Below are 14,142 nucleotides of genomic sequence, written 5' to 3'. Positions count from 1 at the left end.
GACCTCGAGGTGTGACTGTGGCTTCTATCCTGCCGATGACATCTTTTCTCTCTCTTCCACAGGCAACGAATATTCCCGAGTGCATAGATCAGAAGGCACGTCATGTCTTTGTGAGGTCGCGGCAGTACAAGGTAACTTGATGCCATATGTCTGGCATTTCACAACCGAAATATCCACCGCCTGTCCCCAACCCGCAGGGCTTCTTTAAACTTGAAGTCAAGGAGAGTGTGCAGTTTATGCGCACAGGCCTGGGCATCATCAAGAAGCCAAAATTTCAAAAAGCGCTTTTCATAGACGCCTTTCAAGCTCACGAGCAATGTGGGTCCGTTGAGCGTTTTGGTCACAGATCGGGCGCAAGAGCTCAAGAACCTGCCGCATCTCAGCTGCCGGAAACCCTTTACCGAGGTAAACTTGATCTGCGAGCACTTGTCCACTCATTGAAATTGAATCTTCTTTTGCTATTTATTCGTCTTGGTCACTCGTATACTCGTGGCTGCCGCACATTTTACCCAGCACCAAGCTTATCAAGTATTGATCAACCCGCTGCGATCTGTGGCCATGACCCCTCCCTCAGCCTTGGCCGTCTGACCCTCAACAGGGCCGTCCACGACCTCGATGCCGGTCGACTTGGTGTTGCCAAAATGCCGGAGGACCAACCACGCAGGGTAGATGGAAATTCCCCAGAGACCGAAATTCATGTAGACACCACCGACCTCGCCAAAGACCGTCAAAGACGACAGCCCGTAGGCCAGGGCCTGCCAGGCAGACTCGGTGCCGCGCAAAAGGGCGGCGTATCGGATGATTTCGGGCTCGTCCCGGCTCAGGTTGTGGATGAAGAAATATCTTGAGGTTTTGGGTGATTTTGTTGGTGTCAGAGCTATTCTCTCGTCTACCGGGAGAAGGGCAGCAGAGGAGCCGAACAAAAACTCACAGAAACATGTAGTTCAGCTGCAACCCAACAGTCAAGAGTAAAAAGACGGCAAAGGCCTGGCCGAAGCCCTGATCTGTCCAGTCGTAGGTCGGTCGAGTCTGGCGAAAGCGCGTCACGTTGACGGTCGCCCAGATCCACCATGCTCCTTGCATGGTTCCGATTGTCCAAAACGCGCCCCTTGCTCGGGCTTTGAGGGAAAACCGGGCAGAGTCTAGCCAGTACTTTAAGGGTCAAAAAAGCCGCGATTAGTGTTGTGACAGGAGATGGCCGTCTAGAACAGGGGGTGCAAGTAGTCAAGTCTTACGCCCAAGCCGTTGCCAGCAGTCATGGCCATGATTCCCGACAAGAAAGAAGCAAGAGCCCTGGACCGCACGCTGAACCATACTAGGCGGCTCGTCAGCATGTCAGTATGTCAGCAATGTCAACATAATTTCCAAGTCACGCTCGTATAAACAGAGAGGCCGTGGATAAGGGAAGAAGACAAACTCACGGGCAATATACGTAAAAAACACCGCCTCGGCAAACACGGCCTGCCCAATCCAAAGCACCAACAAAAGAAAGTTGCTCGTGCAAAACAGTCTAGTGGTTTCCTTGATCTCGGCCCAGCAGTCCTGCGTTATAACCAACTGGACCTTTTTGCCATCCCTTCTCTGCACCTGATCCGGCCTGCTGAGGAACATGGCCACCAGCGGACCGGCAGCCTGGATGGAGATGAAAAAGAGAAACACGTCGTACGACACCTTGCCCGCGCTATCGCGGTCGTAATTCAGCCCCAGGTTGACGGCACCGCCGATGATCTGCCCGCCGAGGCGGTAGGTGAGCCAGTACCCGATGGCCCGGCCCCGGTTCCAGGGTTCAGGGTAGGCGATGGCGATGGCCGCCTCGGCCATCCAAAAAACGCCCGCCGACAGGCCGCAGATGGCCGCGCCGACCTCGACGAACCACTCGTTGCCGAAGCGGTTGTTGGTGTAGAGGCTGGCTGCGAAGGGGGCAAAGCCAAGTCTGTGTACGAGTTTACATTTAGAATACAAAGAAATAAAAAACATGTGCCGCACTGGAAACGGAGCTGGGAAAAAGGAAAATAAGCCTACGTTCCAAAAACCAAAGCTCCCTTGATGCCAATGTACTTGACAATGACGCTCGAAAAGTAACAGGACACGACCATCAGGCAGAACGTGAGCGAGTTGGCGGCGTTGATGAGTTCGGGCCGTGCTGCGCCTCCCGCCCCCAGCGAGTTCATGGCTGCCCATATTCCGGGCGCTGCCAGGTTGCAGAGGCCAAGGATGGTCATGTTTGTAAATGTAGATCGATACCATTTCACTTTGCTCAAAACGATTAGATTGTTGGCGCGACATTTACTGTGATTGTCATGTTGGTCTGTGTCGAATCATACTGACCTGGATACTGCTGATCCTTGGGAGGCTCCTTCTCATTTTCGTGGTGAGACATCTTTGTCGATATCGGGGATTGTGTTTCTGATCCCCTGGTTGACAGCCCTAACATGCGCAGCATCAATCAATGGAATGACACCTCATGAAAAAAAGTGAGTGGCCAGGGAGAGCTTATACCTACCAGGACCATGATTCAATCACCGAGTTCGTTTATGCACTCAACAGTGGCATCTCAGTATTATACCTTTTTTTTTCAAATCACGAACGCTGGGTCCGGCCGAAACTAGTCTCGCGTTCTCATGTCATTTCCGTGCAGGGCGACAGCGATGTCGGTTCTGGTGGCATCCTTACCTCTGGCTCGCAGCCTCCTGTAGGCTAAATGAAATACCGGCTGTCATGGGTGAAGCTTGGGGAGTTTCATGACTTGCACTTGAAGTGATTTTGGAACGGAGAAAAAGGAGAAAAGAAAGAAAAAAAATCCCCGATCAAAGAAAATTTCACAAGACCCGAAAATTGGCATCTGTACATCCTGGTTTGCGTTTGGATGATAGAAGACAGAAAAAAAAAATTAAAGATGGCGATGAGGTGATAACTCATGCTTACGCCATCGGTCCAGATAAGCCCCTGAACCATGATAGCGAACCCCAGCTAACTTCCACACAATCGTGGCTCTACGGCTTTTCTAGGTTTTTTTTAGAGGTAATGGACTATTGCTCGGAGATCGCCCCATAGTCTACAAATCTAGAATATTCTGGCCGCTTACTCGCACCGGGGCCCAGTGTCGCGTGTCGCGGCTTGTCAAGGAACAGAAAAGTATATATTCGAGAAAAGCCGCAGTCACCCCTACCCTGTCACGCTTGTTAATCTAGAACATTTTGGTTTTTCGACCCAAAGCTTTTTGGTAGCTACTGCAAAATCTTTCACCGCGACTCAGAATATTCCCGCAGGTACAAAGTCAGGCGCCCGAGTCTCGACACAGCCTTTTTTTTTTTTTTTTTTTTTTTTTTTCTTTTTTTTTTTGCGCGTTCAAGTGGCACCGCACGAATGATTACCACGCGATGCTATTTTTGGACATGTCTTGCTCACCTTCCGAACTGCTATACGTACCTCGGCTGATCCACCGATCTTCCGCATGGACATGACGTGACCCGCACTGCCTGTCTTGCTTCCCGTGGAGTCGGGCCGCTGGCAACTTCCAGTCACGGCCACGAGCTTATGCCGGATTCGGTCAGCACAAGAGGGCGAATCATGACGGTAAACCTAGCCCTGCGCGCGCGCAGGAGTCGTCCTGAGAAGGCGTTCGTTTCGGTGGAGCTCTGCATGAGCTTGCTGCTGTGATTGACGTGACATTGGCGCGATCGCCTCCAGCTTAAAGTCCATGCGTGTCAGTACTCACTTTGCGCATTTATCCCGCACAGAAAGCAGAACCCTTCGAGCCTCGAAGCTGCCATCTCGGTCAGGATGCTCTCCTGCATCGGGCTAGTCTCGCCTAGACACTTTCTACCCCTGCGACTGAATGCTAAAAAGGGGGTCTGCGGTGTACCCGGCCCCTGAGCCTGCAGGCTGCAGGTCGTCCACATGGCATCCAGCCCCGTGGGGAAAAGGTCTGTCCGGTTTGGCTTGAATGGCTAAGCGTGACTTGATGGCTGCTATGCATAGCGGGATCGACATATTGGAGATAGTGCAGATGATCAATGAAACCTGACTTTGCGTACCATGTACTATATGACGTGCACCATAATTCCCGTAGGATATCCGTGACACCAGTCTAGACCACTGCAATTTTCATTGCAGCTCGGCCTTTTTTTCCCTTTTCTGTTTTCTTCCTCGACCACATGTGGTTTACTACCCCTCCACAACCCCTACTACACATACAGTCGCTGTGAAACCGGCTTTTTGTCTTTTCAGCAAAACTCGTGAACCGCAAAGAGAATAAATCCTGCATCCCCCCTGGTTGCGGATAAAGCTCCGCGGTCGGAAGCCCGGAACAGAGTCTGAAACTATGGGGTTCCTGAGCGAGTCGACCTCGAGTACTCCCCTCGAATGAAACAATCTGCCATTTGCTTCGATAGCATATAATGGTAGTATAAATGTCTAATGTGAATTGCGATCCACATGGCTAGCTGCACTTGTCCAGCCGACGGGACCATGTCGCCGATATCCGCTTTGTGATTTTTGTGATGTACTCTGGACTGTTACTGTAGTATCTGTGAGCATTTTTCAAGATTGTCAAAGTAAAAAAAAAACCGGTTCCTCTGTACAAGACACCAACCATGCCAATGACAGGTAAACCTGTCATGGAAACTGCATTTTCGAAATTTAGCACTGATGGTGAGACGACCAGCCCAGCAAGTCCGCAACCTTGGCCTTCCAAGCTTTGTGGAAACGCGGGATGGCCCGGAATCCATTCGCTCTCCACTCCGGGGGGAAAACAAACAAACCTGACAAGGTTCGCGTCAATGCAAATGTCGTACTCAACTGTCAAAAGCCGAACGACGCAACCATGTCTTTGACGGCGCCCCACAGTCCGCCTGCAACCTTATTTCGGCCCTTTGTACGAGCATTTACCATTTATGACCCAACGCGGCTAGCATGGGCGCGCCCGGTCATGAGTCGGAGCTGGTCGCATGAGCAGATGTGCACATGGCGTATGGTGCACCTAACAATCTTTGGGTGGATATCAAGTCGATAACGGATATTATCTGGCCACCCTGCTATATAGAATTCAACTCTGATGCGAGTCTATGGATCGCAAGGATAGTCGAGTGAGTGACCATAAGATTCCCATCCTTTCGTGGAATTGCCCCAAGCTTCCTCGGGGAACATGTCGGCTTCAGAGCGGAGTAAGTATTCAGCTGTCCGTTGGCAATAAGTTTCTTCAGAATTTTGATCGACTTGTCGGTTCAGTTGAAGATTACCTTCATCATCTGGTCAGTTTGCTTCTGGCATCTGCCAGCTTCAAAGTACAAAGTCAAAAGTAATCCCTAAACTCAATGTCCCGCGGCACCTTACTCGACCTGCCCCTTGAAGCTTTATTTGGTCGGGTCAGCTATTTAAGAACGGCATCGCCAGGCGATGTATATTAGAGGAATCTAGACAGTCATAACAACGGTCCTTGTGCTACTTACCTGACGGCTCCTTTGCTCATGTCGAAACCATTGTCGATCACACCAGCAACCGCCTGCTGCCACGCAAGTCACGAGCCTACTACGCGTGCCATCCAGCAGGCTACCCACGACGCGGATTCCCAATTCTTGTCACCCTTCTGCACTCCCTCTCAACTCTCTCCCGTACACAAAATTTTCAGTATGGGCGCACGGACCATGCTGTTAACGTTTGCGCGGGACTTCCGCCTGTAGCCCTAACAGGCGCGCACACACGAAAAACTCTTCAACCTGTCGCCCTAAGCACCGTCACTACACGGAACGCCTTTCCTCGCAACACCCATGTATAATCGACAGATCTCCCCTTTGACGAGTTTTCCACTGATCGCGGTGAAGGAAGAGTCCGATCGGCGGCTCGGCGCGCCACCCGCATAGAGGCGCACAAGACAAGGCCCAATCTCGCGATGCGAGCCAGCGTGGCACAAAAAACTTTGCCAGCCGGAAAGGCAGGCGTCCTTCCCCGGAAGGCTAGACAATACGGTTTAAAAGAAAGGGAAATTAGGCTGAGAACCACCCGACGGTTCTTCGAATCGACAGGGCACCCTCTCACCCCCTCACACCTTCTGGGATTGCCTGCAGCGAGGAGGTAGTGCCGTTACGGGGGTTGGTTAGTTGTACGTGGACCGGAAGCACTGTGCCGGCGCGGCAGTCTCCAAAGGGTCCCGACAGCAAGACGTGGTCGGCCCATTGCTGGAGACGGCTTTGGGTAACGGGAAGCAAGAAACGTGGGCACGGCCTTGGTTCGCACCCTTGGTACACCCCGTGGACGGTGGGCCGTGGTGGAATAGTGTGACTGAGGCGCCCCATGCTTCTCACTCGCACTGGGAATCTGCGCCGGGTCTGGAGGACGGGAAGAACTCGATTGCATTCATGTCCACATTGTGGCGCTGGGCTAGCCCAGGAACCAACGGGGGACTAAGCTGTGGATGGACATGTACGGGGTGTCGCCGGCTTTTCGAAGCTTTCTACTCGCACTAGGGACGTACACCGGGGCAGATGATGTCGTCGGCATGTTAGGCGGAAGAGACGCTATTTTAGCCGGAGAGGACGGATGCGCGCGTCGGTCTACCAAGAGGCCTTTTTGTGGATGCGGTAGGCTTAAGGTGCAAACCTTGTATTTACGTGGCAGGCTGGGTATCCAGCGACTAGGAGGGCTCTAGCTGGCCTGTCCGTTAGAGGGTCTGGTCCAACCCTGTGACTATAGTTTACTGTAGGAAATGCAAGGCTACCCGGGCATGCGTTGGCTTGGTTTTTGGTTCAGCCGACGGCTAGACGGGCGCCGCCACGTGGCCGAAAGGGCTGCCAAAGCAATGGCGGTCGCTGCCCACCTCAAGAGCTTTGGGGCAGTAAGATACGGACCGCCTGCGGCTGCACTTCGCAAGGCAGCGGTGGCATGCGTGGGTTCCTCGGCCACCTACGCAGCCGAGGCATGGTACAACCCAGCGCACAAGCAAAGAGGACTCCTCAAAGCATTGAACAAACCGCTGGTTTTAGCGGCACGGGCAATCCTCCCGGCGTATAAAACCACCCCCTCGTCCACTGTTCTCAGGGACGCAGGACTACCCTCGGCCCGCGTCGCGCTGGCCTACACCCGCCTGAAATACGGCGCCCGACTAAGGCTCGCGGACAAGGGGCACCCCCTTGTCAGCCGCCTGCGTGAAACACCTCGTGCCCGCAACTCGGGCCATTCGGCCACGACCCTGCAAACGGCTGCACAACTTCTCCCGCGGATCCGGAGATTAGAGTTGCGCGCACCTCGCAATGCCCCGGATTCTCGCACTGACCCCACCGGAGGAGTCCCGAAAGAGGAAGCGGCCCGCCGCTTTATCGAATGGCTGGACATGGTATCACCTGACGATATCGTGGTATATACGGATGGTTCGGAAAAACACGAAAACAACTGCGTCCAAATAGGGTACGGATGGGCCGCTTTTAGGGCGGGCCTGGAATTTGCCGCAGGCTCCGCATCTATTACGCCGGAAAGCCACGTTTTCGACGCCGAGGCGATTGGCGCCCTAAAAGGGCTACAGGCGGCAGCCAAGGCCCAGCCAGGCGCCCGGATCTGGATTTGTGTGGACAGCACCTCGGTTATTTGGGGTCTTAGAGGCGACGCGCCGCGTTCGTCCCAATGGGCCTTTCTGGAGTTCCATGACCTTGTCGATCTACTCCGAAAACAAGGTACCGAGGTTCGGGTCCGTTGGTGCCCTGGGCACCAGGGAATCCCGGGAAACGACCGGGCTGACGAGCTGGCCAAGGCCGGCTCCGCCGGACCGCCGGACCCAGACCCGAGGGCTCAGCAAACCACGTATAGCGGTGCCGGCACGGTCCTCAGAGCCATTCTTTCCAATATAGAGAAGGACTGGTGGCGTAAAGAACTCTGTGAACGGTCCCCCGCATATAGGGAATGGAAATTCCAATACACACCGAGAAAGGAGCCCGAGGAACTGCGTTTGCCAAGACCCCTACTGGGCCATTATTTGGCCATGAGGACCGGCCACGGCGATTTCAAGGCCTACCATGACCGTTTCAACCACCAGGATGCAAACACCTCGTGTGCCTGGTGCTGGAAGCGGACCTCCCCTGAGCACCCGGTGCACTGCCGCTATTCGCGGGCGGTGTGGAGAAACTGGCCGTGGCCTAATAACGACCGGCCGGCCGGGCCGCCAAATCGCGCCCAACGCTGGAAATTCTTCCAGACAAGCTTCGGGCAACCGAAAAGCTTTGAGGCGTTTTCGATAGCCACCAACTACTTCAGCGCCCGCCCCAGAGCGGCCCGCCAGCGCCCCGCGCGCCACGAACGCACTTTACGCCTAGGGACACCGATCGTAAACGACTCGAACTCTGACGAGGAATAGACTTACTGCCTTTTCACCCACACTTCACGGCACAAGCCGTCAGACGAACCCTCCGTGCACCTTAGGCACGGGGTCGCGTCAGTGAACTAACCCCCTAAGCAGGACCGGGCCCGAACCCGGTCAGGCACGATCCGCCTCTGCCCTCCTTGTTTTCCCCCTGTGTAAATAAAGAAGATAGAACGCGCGCCGAGATACCCCTCGGGAGGTTGCTAACGGCCGGCTAACAAGCCGGGCCGAGCCCGGCGTTAACTAATACTACTACTACTACTACTACTTATTCCCCCACCGGCAGCTATTTTGGAAGGGTAATGTTTGACAGTGATTAGTAATTTCCATGATTCTTTCTCCTCTCGCATTCGCGATTCCTCTGAATAATGCGTGTCCGCGCTTGTTGGCAGACTGCCGTCTCTATTGTGTGGTAGAGACTGACAGTGCGAAACGTGACGTGAAACACCAATGGGAGGCCCAGATGGCATCCCGCATCTTGTTTGTTTACGTAGTATGTTGTCGAATCGCCAAGGGTGCTACGGGGCGGCAATGTTAGATCGGATAGAAGGCGGGCGGATCGGCTTGTTTTTTTTTATTTATTTTATTATTTTGGAAGGGCAACCATGCCCCTTTTGTAAACTCATATACATGGGGTGAAAGCTTGACAGTGCTTGTTGGTGGTTGTGGACGGGAAAGCTTCCAAATACGTAATAGCACTTTGGCCAGGTAGTGTCAGACTGTCAGTCGACATGCTGGTTGTTATGCTTTAATTTATTCTATTTTGTTTTCTTTTGTCACTGTTTCCTGTTTCTGTTTGCGCCCTTGGTCCACACAAGCGAGCTAGCCACTACCGCGCAAGAAATACAGCGGTAATCCCCCCATCTCAACCTTCGGACTTTCCCCAAAGTTTCAGATGAGGCACCGCTTGTTAAGCTCTTCTTTTCTAAGCCCATAATTCAGTATTATACTTGAGGCTGGGGAAGGCATCGGGGCAAAGGAATTCAGAACAATTCTGGTGGCACATCACATGAAAAGCTCTCAAAGCCAGGGGCATGTCCATGGGTCGGCAGGATACGGAATTGCCGATGGCCGTATCTCCACCGTAGCAGCTCGAGTCGAAAACAAAAGTACCGTGGGTAGATGAGATGTCATGAAGAATATCTGATGGCTTGCTAGATAAAGGGGACCCCCTGTCGTTTCTGAGGATAGGATCCTACCCCTCCCGGCCACGCACCCACATAATAGTCGAGTTCGTGAAATGAATCTGGCAGCAAGCCGAGCGGTGAATGGAACGGTGCCTGATAGGGACTACCCGTGAGGCTAAACAAGTGATTGAGTTGGGTGGTGGGGGGTCCATTATGATGAGTCGATACCGGGGACGTCTGGAGTGGACGGATGGTCTGAAGTCCGAAGTGACGTTTGTAATGGCAGGCCGACAGACAACAGACAGTCACCTAGTTACCACCACGTACACCAGCTAGCTACCTGCACTTAAGTACCAAGTATAACTTTCTTTGAGATTATTGAGCTAAACCTTTCATAGTTATCCCTTCTCTCATTCCCAACCAAGGTCAGGGAGCTTGATTTCTGCCTTGTAGGACATGTCTTGAACAAGTCTCGACTTGGCCCACGATCGCTTGTTCCAACTACCAACCATCTACCTCAGCTTAGCTACCTTGCCTCAGTTGTCCAGCTACATCCCCGACAGAAGCGATGCACTCATTTTCGTCAATGACTTAGGAAGAAAGGAAAGAAGAAAGAAGAGACAAAAAAAAAAGAAAATTGGGACTGGAAAGAATACAAAAGGAGACGATGACCCAAAGGAAAAACAGAATCTACAAACGAAGGATGCTATCACCCCGTCTGCTACTACTACAACAAGTCATCCTTCTTTTACAGCCAGAGCTGGCAGTGGGCGATACCCTAGACGGTCTCCAGGCGAGAGCGAATGGATTTTCAGATCTGGGGCAACAGCTTCTCAACGGTGCCATAGGGTTCGGACAGCAGATTGGTTTGGTTCCGCCCGGAGCGATCCAGACACAACGACAACCACCAGCAGCAGCGCCTCCGATACAGGTACCGGCAGCAGCAGCACCAGCATCGCCTCTGCCTCAGGTGCAAGCACCGTCAGTAGCACCGCAGCTTTCAACATTACCAGCACCGTTTGTAGCTCCAGCACCAGCACCGTTTGTGGCTCCAGCACCAGCACCGTTTGTGGCCCCAGCACCAGCATTGGCACCAGCACCAGCACCGTTTGTGGCCCCAGCACCAGCATTGGCACCAGCACTACCTTCGAATCCACTCATAGCAACTGCTCCAGCTCCAGTTCTAGCTCCGGCAATAGCAACACCAATCGTTGTGCCTCCCCCCTCGGTTGCGTTTGCGGATTTCGAATCTCGACTTTCCACCTTTGGCCAGAGGCTGGGACTTCTTCCAGCGGGGGCGACCAACGGTCTATCTTCACCACCGGCACAAGTCACACCATATCCACCTGCTGCAATAGCACCGCAGGTGCCGACTACGACATCAGAAGCCGCCTCCCCACCTACCCCGGCTGCTCCAGCTCCTATCAACCCTCCACTACCGCCGAGCGCGCCGCCGTCTTTGCCATCCTTGTCTTCCTCTTCATCTCGGCCTTTGCCTACGTTGGATAGTCCCCAGCCCTCATCAAATTCATCGTCTTCTGCACCACCAGCGCGGGCGACTTCGATCGGTGTCCCGGCTGCCGCACCAAGACCCCAAACAACACAGGCGACTCCGTTGAGCCCCCTTTTTATTCCACTTGTCCCCTTTTTTTCTGCACCCCCCGCCACTTCACCAAAGCCAACGCAGCCAGCACAACCGGCACAGCCTGCACAGCCAGCACAACCACCACCGCAGCAGCCCCCGCCAGGCGTCAGTGCAAACTCGACAATGCCGGCCGAGCAGCAGGGTCCCCCGCCCATGGAGGGAAACAAGCAGGTGGCGCCCATAACGGACTTTACCCAGGGCTCGTTCCTGGGCGATGTGCCGACGCGGGACGTGGACCTGCCCCTGACCATCATCTTCCTGATACTGTTCGTGGCGGGCGCCGTGACGCACATGTCCATCTACCAGACCAACTCGAGGAGAGGCCACAAGTTCCTGTTGTCGGACGTCATGTTTGACTTTTGCATGGTCCGCGCCCTCAGCTGCGTGTTTCGTATAGCCTGGATCTTTCAGCCGGTCAAGGGGGTTGTCATGATGGCAATCATTCTCCAGACTGGAGGGTAAGTTTTCTTTTCTTTTTTTTTTTTTTTTTTTTTTTTCTTTTGTGTGATATAAATATTGGATGATATAACCATCAGCTGACATCAAACAACAAAAAACAGTGCCGCTGTTGCTGCCCTGCTCAACATCTTCTTTGCCCAGCGGCTCCTCCGATCCATGCACCCCAAGGTAGGCTGGCACCCGGCGGTGGGACCCATCACCACATTCCTGGCGCTTTCGGTCCCGGCGGCCATCATCTGGCAGATCACGCACATGTTTGTCCTCTTCTTCACGTCGGTCGAGGACACGAACCGGGCCAGCATCATCTTCAAGGACCTCGAGGGCGGCTCGGCCTTTGTGCTGTTCCTGGTCACGTTCCCCATCCTGGTCACGTCCGTGGTCACCGGCTGGCCCGGCCCGCGGCCCGAGCCCTTTGGCATCGGCGACTGGCGCGTCAAGAAGAGCATCATCATCGCCAGCGGCGCCCTGCTCGGCGTCGGCGCCGCCATCCGCCTCTCGGCCCTGGTCACCCCCGAGGCCCCGGGAGAGCACAACCCCATCTTCAGCCGCGCGAGCTTCTACACCACGCAGTACATGCTCGAGATCTTCGTCGTGGCCCTGTACGCCGCCGCCCGCGTCGACCTGCTCTTCTGGGTCCCCAACGGCAGCTCCAAGCCCGGCGACTACTCTGGCCGCAACAAGGCCCCCGACGGCGAGAAGGGCGGGGGCGGCGCCGCCCTCGTGCTCCGCGACGACGTCGAGGCCGCGCTGGACCGCCTCGACGCCCCCTACGAGATCCTGCGCCACCCGCCGCCGCTCGAGACCCCCGGCCTCCCGCCCGGCCGCGACGTCGTCTGGGCCCTCGTGTCGGTCGACAAGCCCGAGGGCGCCGGCAAGCGAGGCAGCACCAGCGGCATGCGGGGCGGCAACGTCGTCGACGAGGACTCGCTCAAGGGGCCGAGGGTCGTCCGCGTCTTTGCCGACGGCGACTCCACCACCGACAGCGACGAGTACTACTCGCCCAGCCACCGGGCGCCGCGACCCGCCTGGGCGCCCATGTCCCCGGCGCAGCATCGCGCAAGAGCCGCCGGCGACGCGGACCACGAGGTGTTCCCCGACGAGCTGCCGCAGCGCCCCATGCGCGTGTCGCGGCGCGCCTCGGTGCTCGACGCCATCAGGCCGCGCATCATGCGCGCCCGGCACGAGGAGCAGCAGCGCGCCGCCGTGGCGGCCATGGCCACGGCCGCCGCCGGCGATGCTGGCATCCCCGTCCCGCCGTCCCCCGTTTGGTCCTCGTCGCCCGACCGGCCGAGCTACGTGTCGTTCGGCGAGGAGGAGGACGAGTTCTACAGGCGAGCCGTCATTCGGGAGACCATCCCCGTGTACTTTCCAGAGGAGGAGAGGAGCTCTGCGTCCTTCATGTCAAAGGATTAGTGTTTTGCCCGCTTGTTTTCGAAAGAAAATCGATGTTGTTTTTTTCTTGTTTGCCATGGATGTGCCAGAAAGATATGTTTTCGCACTGATGCAGGAAAAAAAAAAGGTTTCCAGTGTCCTGTTATGTTATTGAAAGTGGAATGTTACAAAGATCGAAAAATGTGTGCTTTTGTTTCATGGAGCGAGAATATCAACCGCAGTATGGAGCAGGCATCAATCAGATTGGGTAAAATTGAGCAAAGCAAAGCAAAGCAATGCCAAGCCTCAAGACTGTTGAGCCAAAATATAAAACCAGAACGGGAAAATATTCTACTTGCAATGAACGCTTGGGCCTTGGAGCCAAAATTTAAAAAAAGGATCTATCTGCTCGATAAATCATAAACGTTGTCAAGATCGTCCTACCAGACTGCAGAATTGCCTGTGCCCGTCCTTGCATCACTCCCTACATCTAGAACTAAAGTCTACTGCACAGCCGTCAACTTCGCTTATGCGTTAGTGAGGCAGTTGGCGTATGTAGTCGATTGAGGTTTACGTAGTACCGCGAGATGAAACGCTGTCAAGAGGCCATGTCCGTATGAATGCTCAAGATGTACTGTGAAACATGTCCCCAGACTTGAACCTGTACGTTCTGGGCTGATCGGCTAGGTAAGGTGGACTAGGTCGTCGGTGTTGCTCCGTTGAACAAGATTAAAAGCCGGAAATAATGTCAAGTGCCTGCCTTGTAGACGCTAAGCTTGCAAGGTAGGTCGACAAATTAGAAACGTTCTGGATCAATTCAATACTAGACTAGAACTAGACTATCTAGTTCTAGACTATTTCTAGACTAGACTGGACCTAGTCTAGTTCAAGTGGTAACGATAGGCAAGCACTAACGAGCTACGAAACAAGTTTTGGCCTCTTCACGTGGCCACATCCCAAGGAACTACCGTTGAAATCTAATTAAAAGCCCTGCTAATAACCCTATTCCGTCTACCATCATGGCTGCCGGTGGTGAATAGCGTGGCAGGGATGCTGGACATGTCGGCGGAGTGAGTGAGCAATGAGCATATACTGGCCCCCCACGCATAGTCACGAGCATATTCAATGAATCATCAACTTGGTTTACTGCCGCTCTGACATCTCCACGGAGAGCTTCCGGAGTGCTTTTGCTT

General features: G+C 54.3%; 4 protein-coding genes across 4 annotated transcripts; 1 reads left to right on the top strand and 3 right to left on the bottom strand.

Moving 5' to 3' along the window:
- Positions 1 to 524: 524 nt before the first annotated feature.
- On the bottom strand, positions 525 to 2,538 carry MGG_07417 (uncharacterized protein; the record flags this gene model as incomplete). The annotated part of the gene is made up of 7 exons (XM_003711254.1): positions 2,504 to 2,538; positions 2,329 to 2,427; positions 2,023 to 2,251; positions 1,422 to 1,933; positions 1,236 to 1,315; positions 932 to 1,152; positions 525 to 843 (listed from the first exon to the last, which is right to left on the bottom strand). The coding sequence occupies exons 2-7, from the start codon at positions 2,378 to 2,380 to the stop codon at positions 525 to 527; spliced, it is 1,413 nt and encodes a 470-aa protein (XP_003711302.1). The 5' UTR covers positions 2,381 to 2,427; positions 2,504 to 2,538.
- A 983-nt stretch (positions 2,539 to 3,521) lies between these two features.
- On the bottom strand, positions 3,522 to 3,902 carry MGG_15197 (uncharacterized protein; the record flags this gene model as incomplete). Its single annotated transcript, XM_003711253.1, has 2 exons — positions 3,522 to 3,690; positions 3,751 to 3,902. 2 exons carry the CDS (start codon positions 3,900 to 3,902, stop codon positions 3,522 to 3,524), a joined length of 321 nt encoding a protein of 106 aa, XP_003711301.1.
- A 6,538-nt stretch (positions 3,903 to 10,440) lies between these two features.
- MGG_16623 (uncharacterized protein) lies at positions 10,441 to 10,958 on the bottom strand (the record flags this gene model as incomplete). The annotated part of the gene is made up of 2 exons (XM_003711252.1): positions 10,441 to 10,787; positions 10,904 to 10,958. 2 exons carry the CDS (start codon positions 10,956 to 10,958, stop codon positions 10,441 to 10,443), a joined length of 402 nt encoding a protein of 133 aa, XP_003711300.1.
- A 284-nt stretch (positions 10,959 to 11,242) lies between these two features.
- MGG_07414 (uncharacterized protein) lies at positions 11,243 to 12,991 on the top strand (the record flags this gene model as incomplete). The annotated part of the gene is made up of 2 exons (XM_003711251.1): positions 11,243 to 11,577; positions 11,680 to 12,991. 2 exons carry the CDS (start codon positions 11,243 to 11,245, stop codon positions 12,989 to 12,991), a joined length of 1,647 nt encoding a protein of 548 aa, XP_003711299.1.
- Between the last annotated feature and the right edge of the window lie 1,151 nt (positions 12,992 to 14,142).

This window comes from Pyricularia oryzae, chromosome 3 (assembly GCF_000002495.2).
Source record: "Pyricularia oryzae 70-15 chromosome 3, whole genome shotgun sequence".
Classification (NCBI taxonomy): domain Eukaryota; kingdom Fungi; phylum Ascomycota; class Sordariomycetes; order Magnaporthales; family Pyriculariaceae; genus Pyricularia; species Pyricularia oryzae.
The sequence above is the reverse complement of the archived record's forward strand: the minus strand, read 5'-3'. Positions and strand labels throughout refer to the sequence as shown.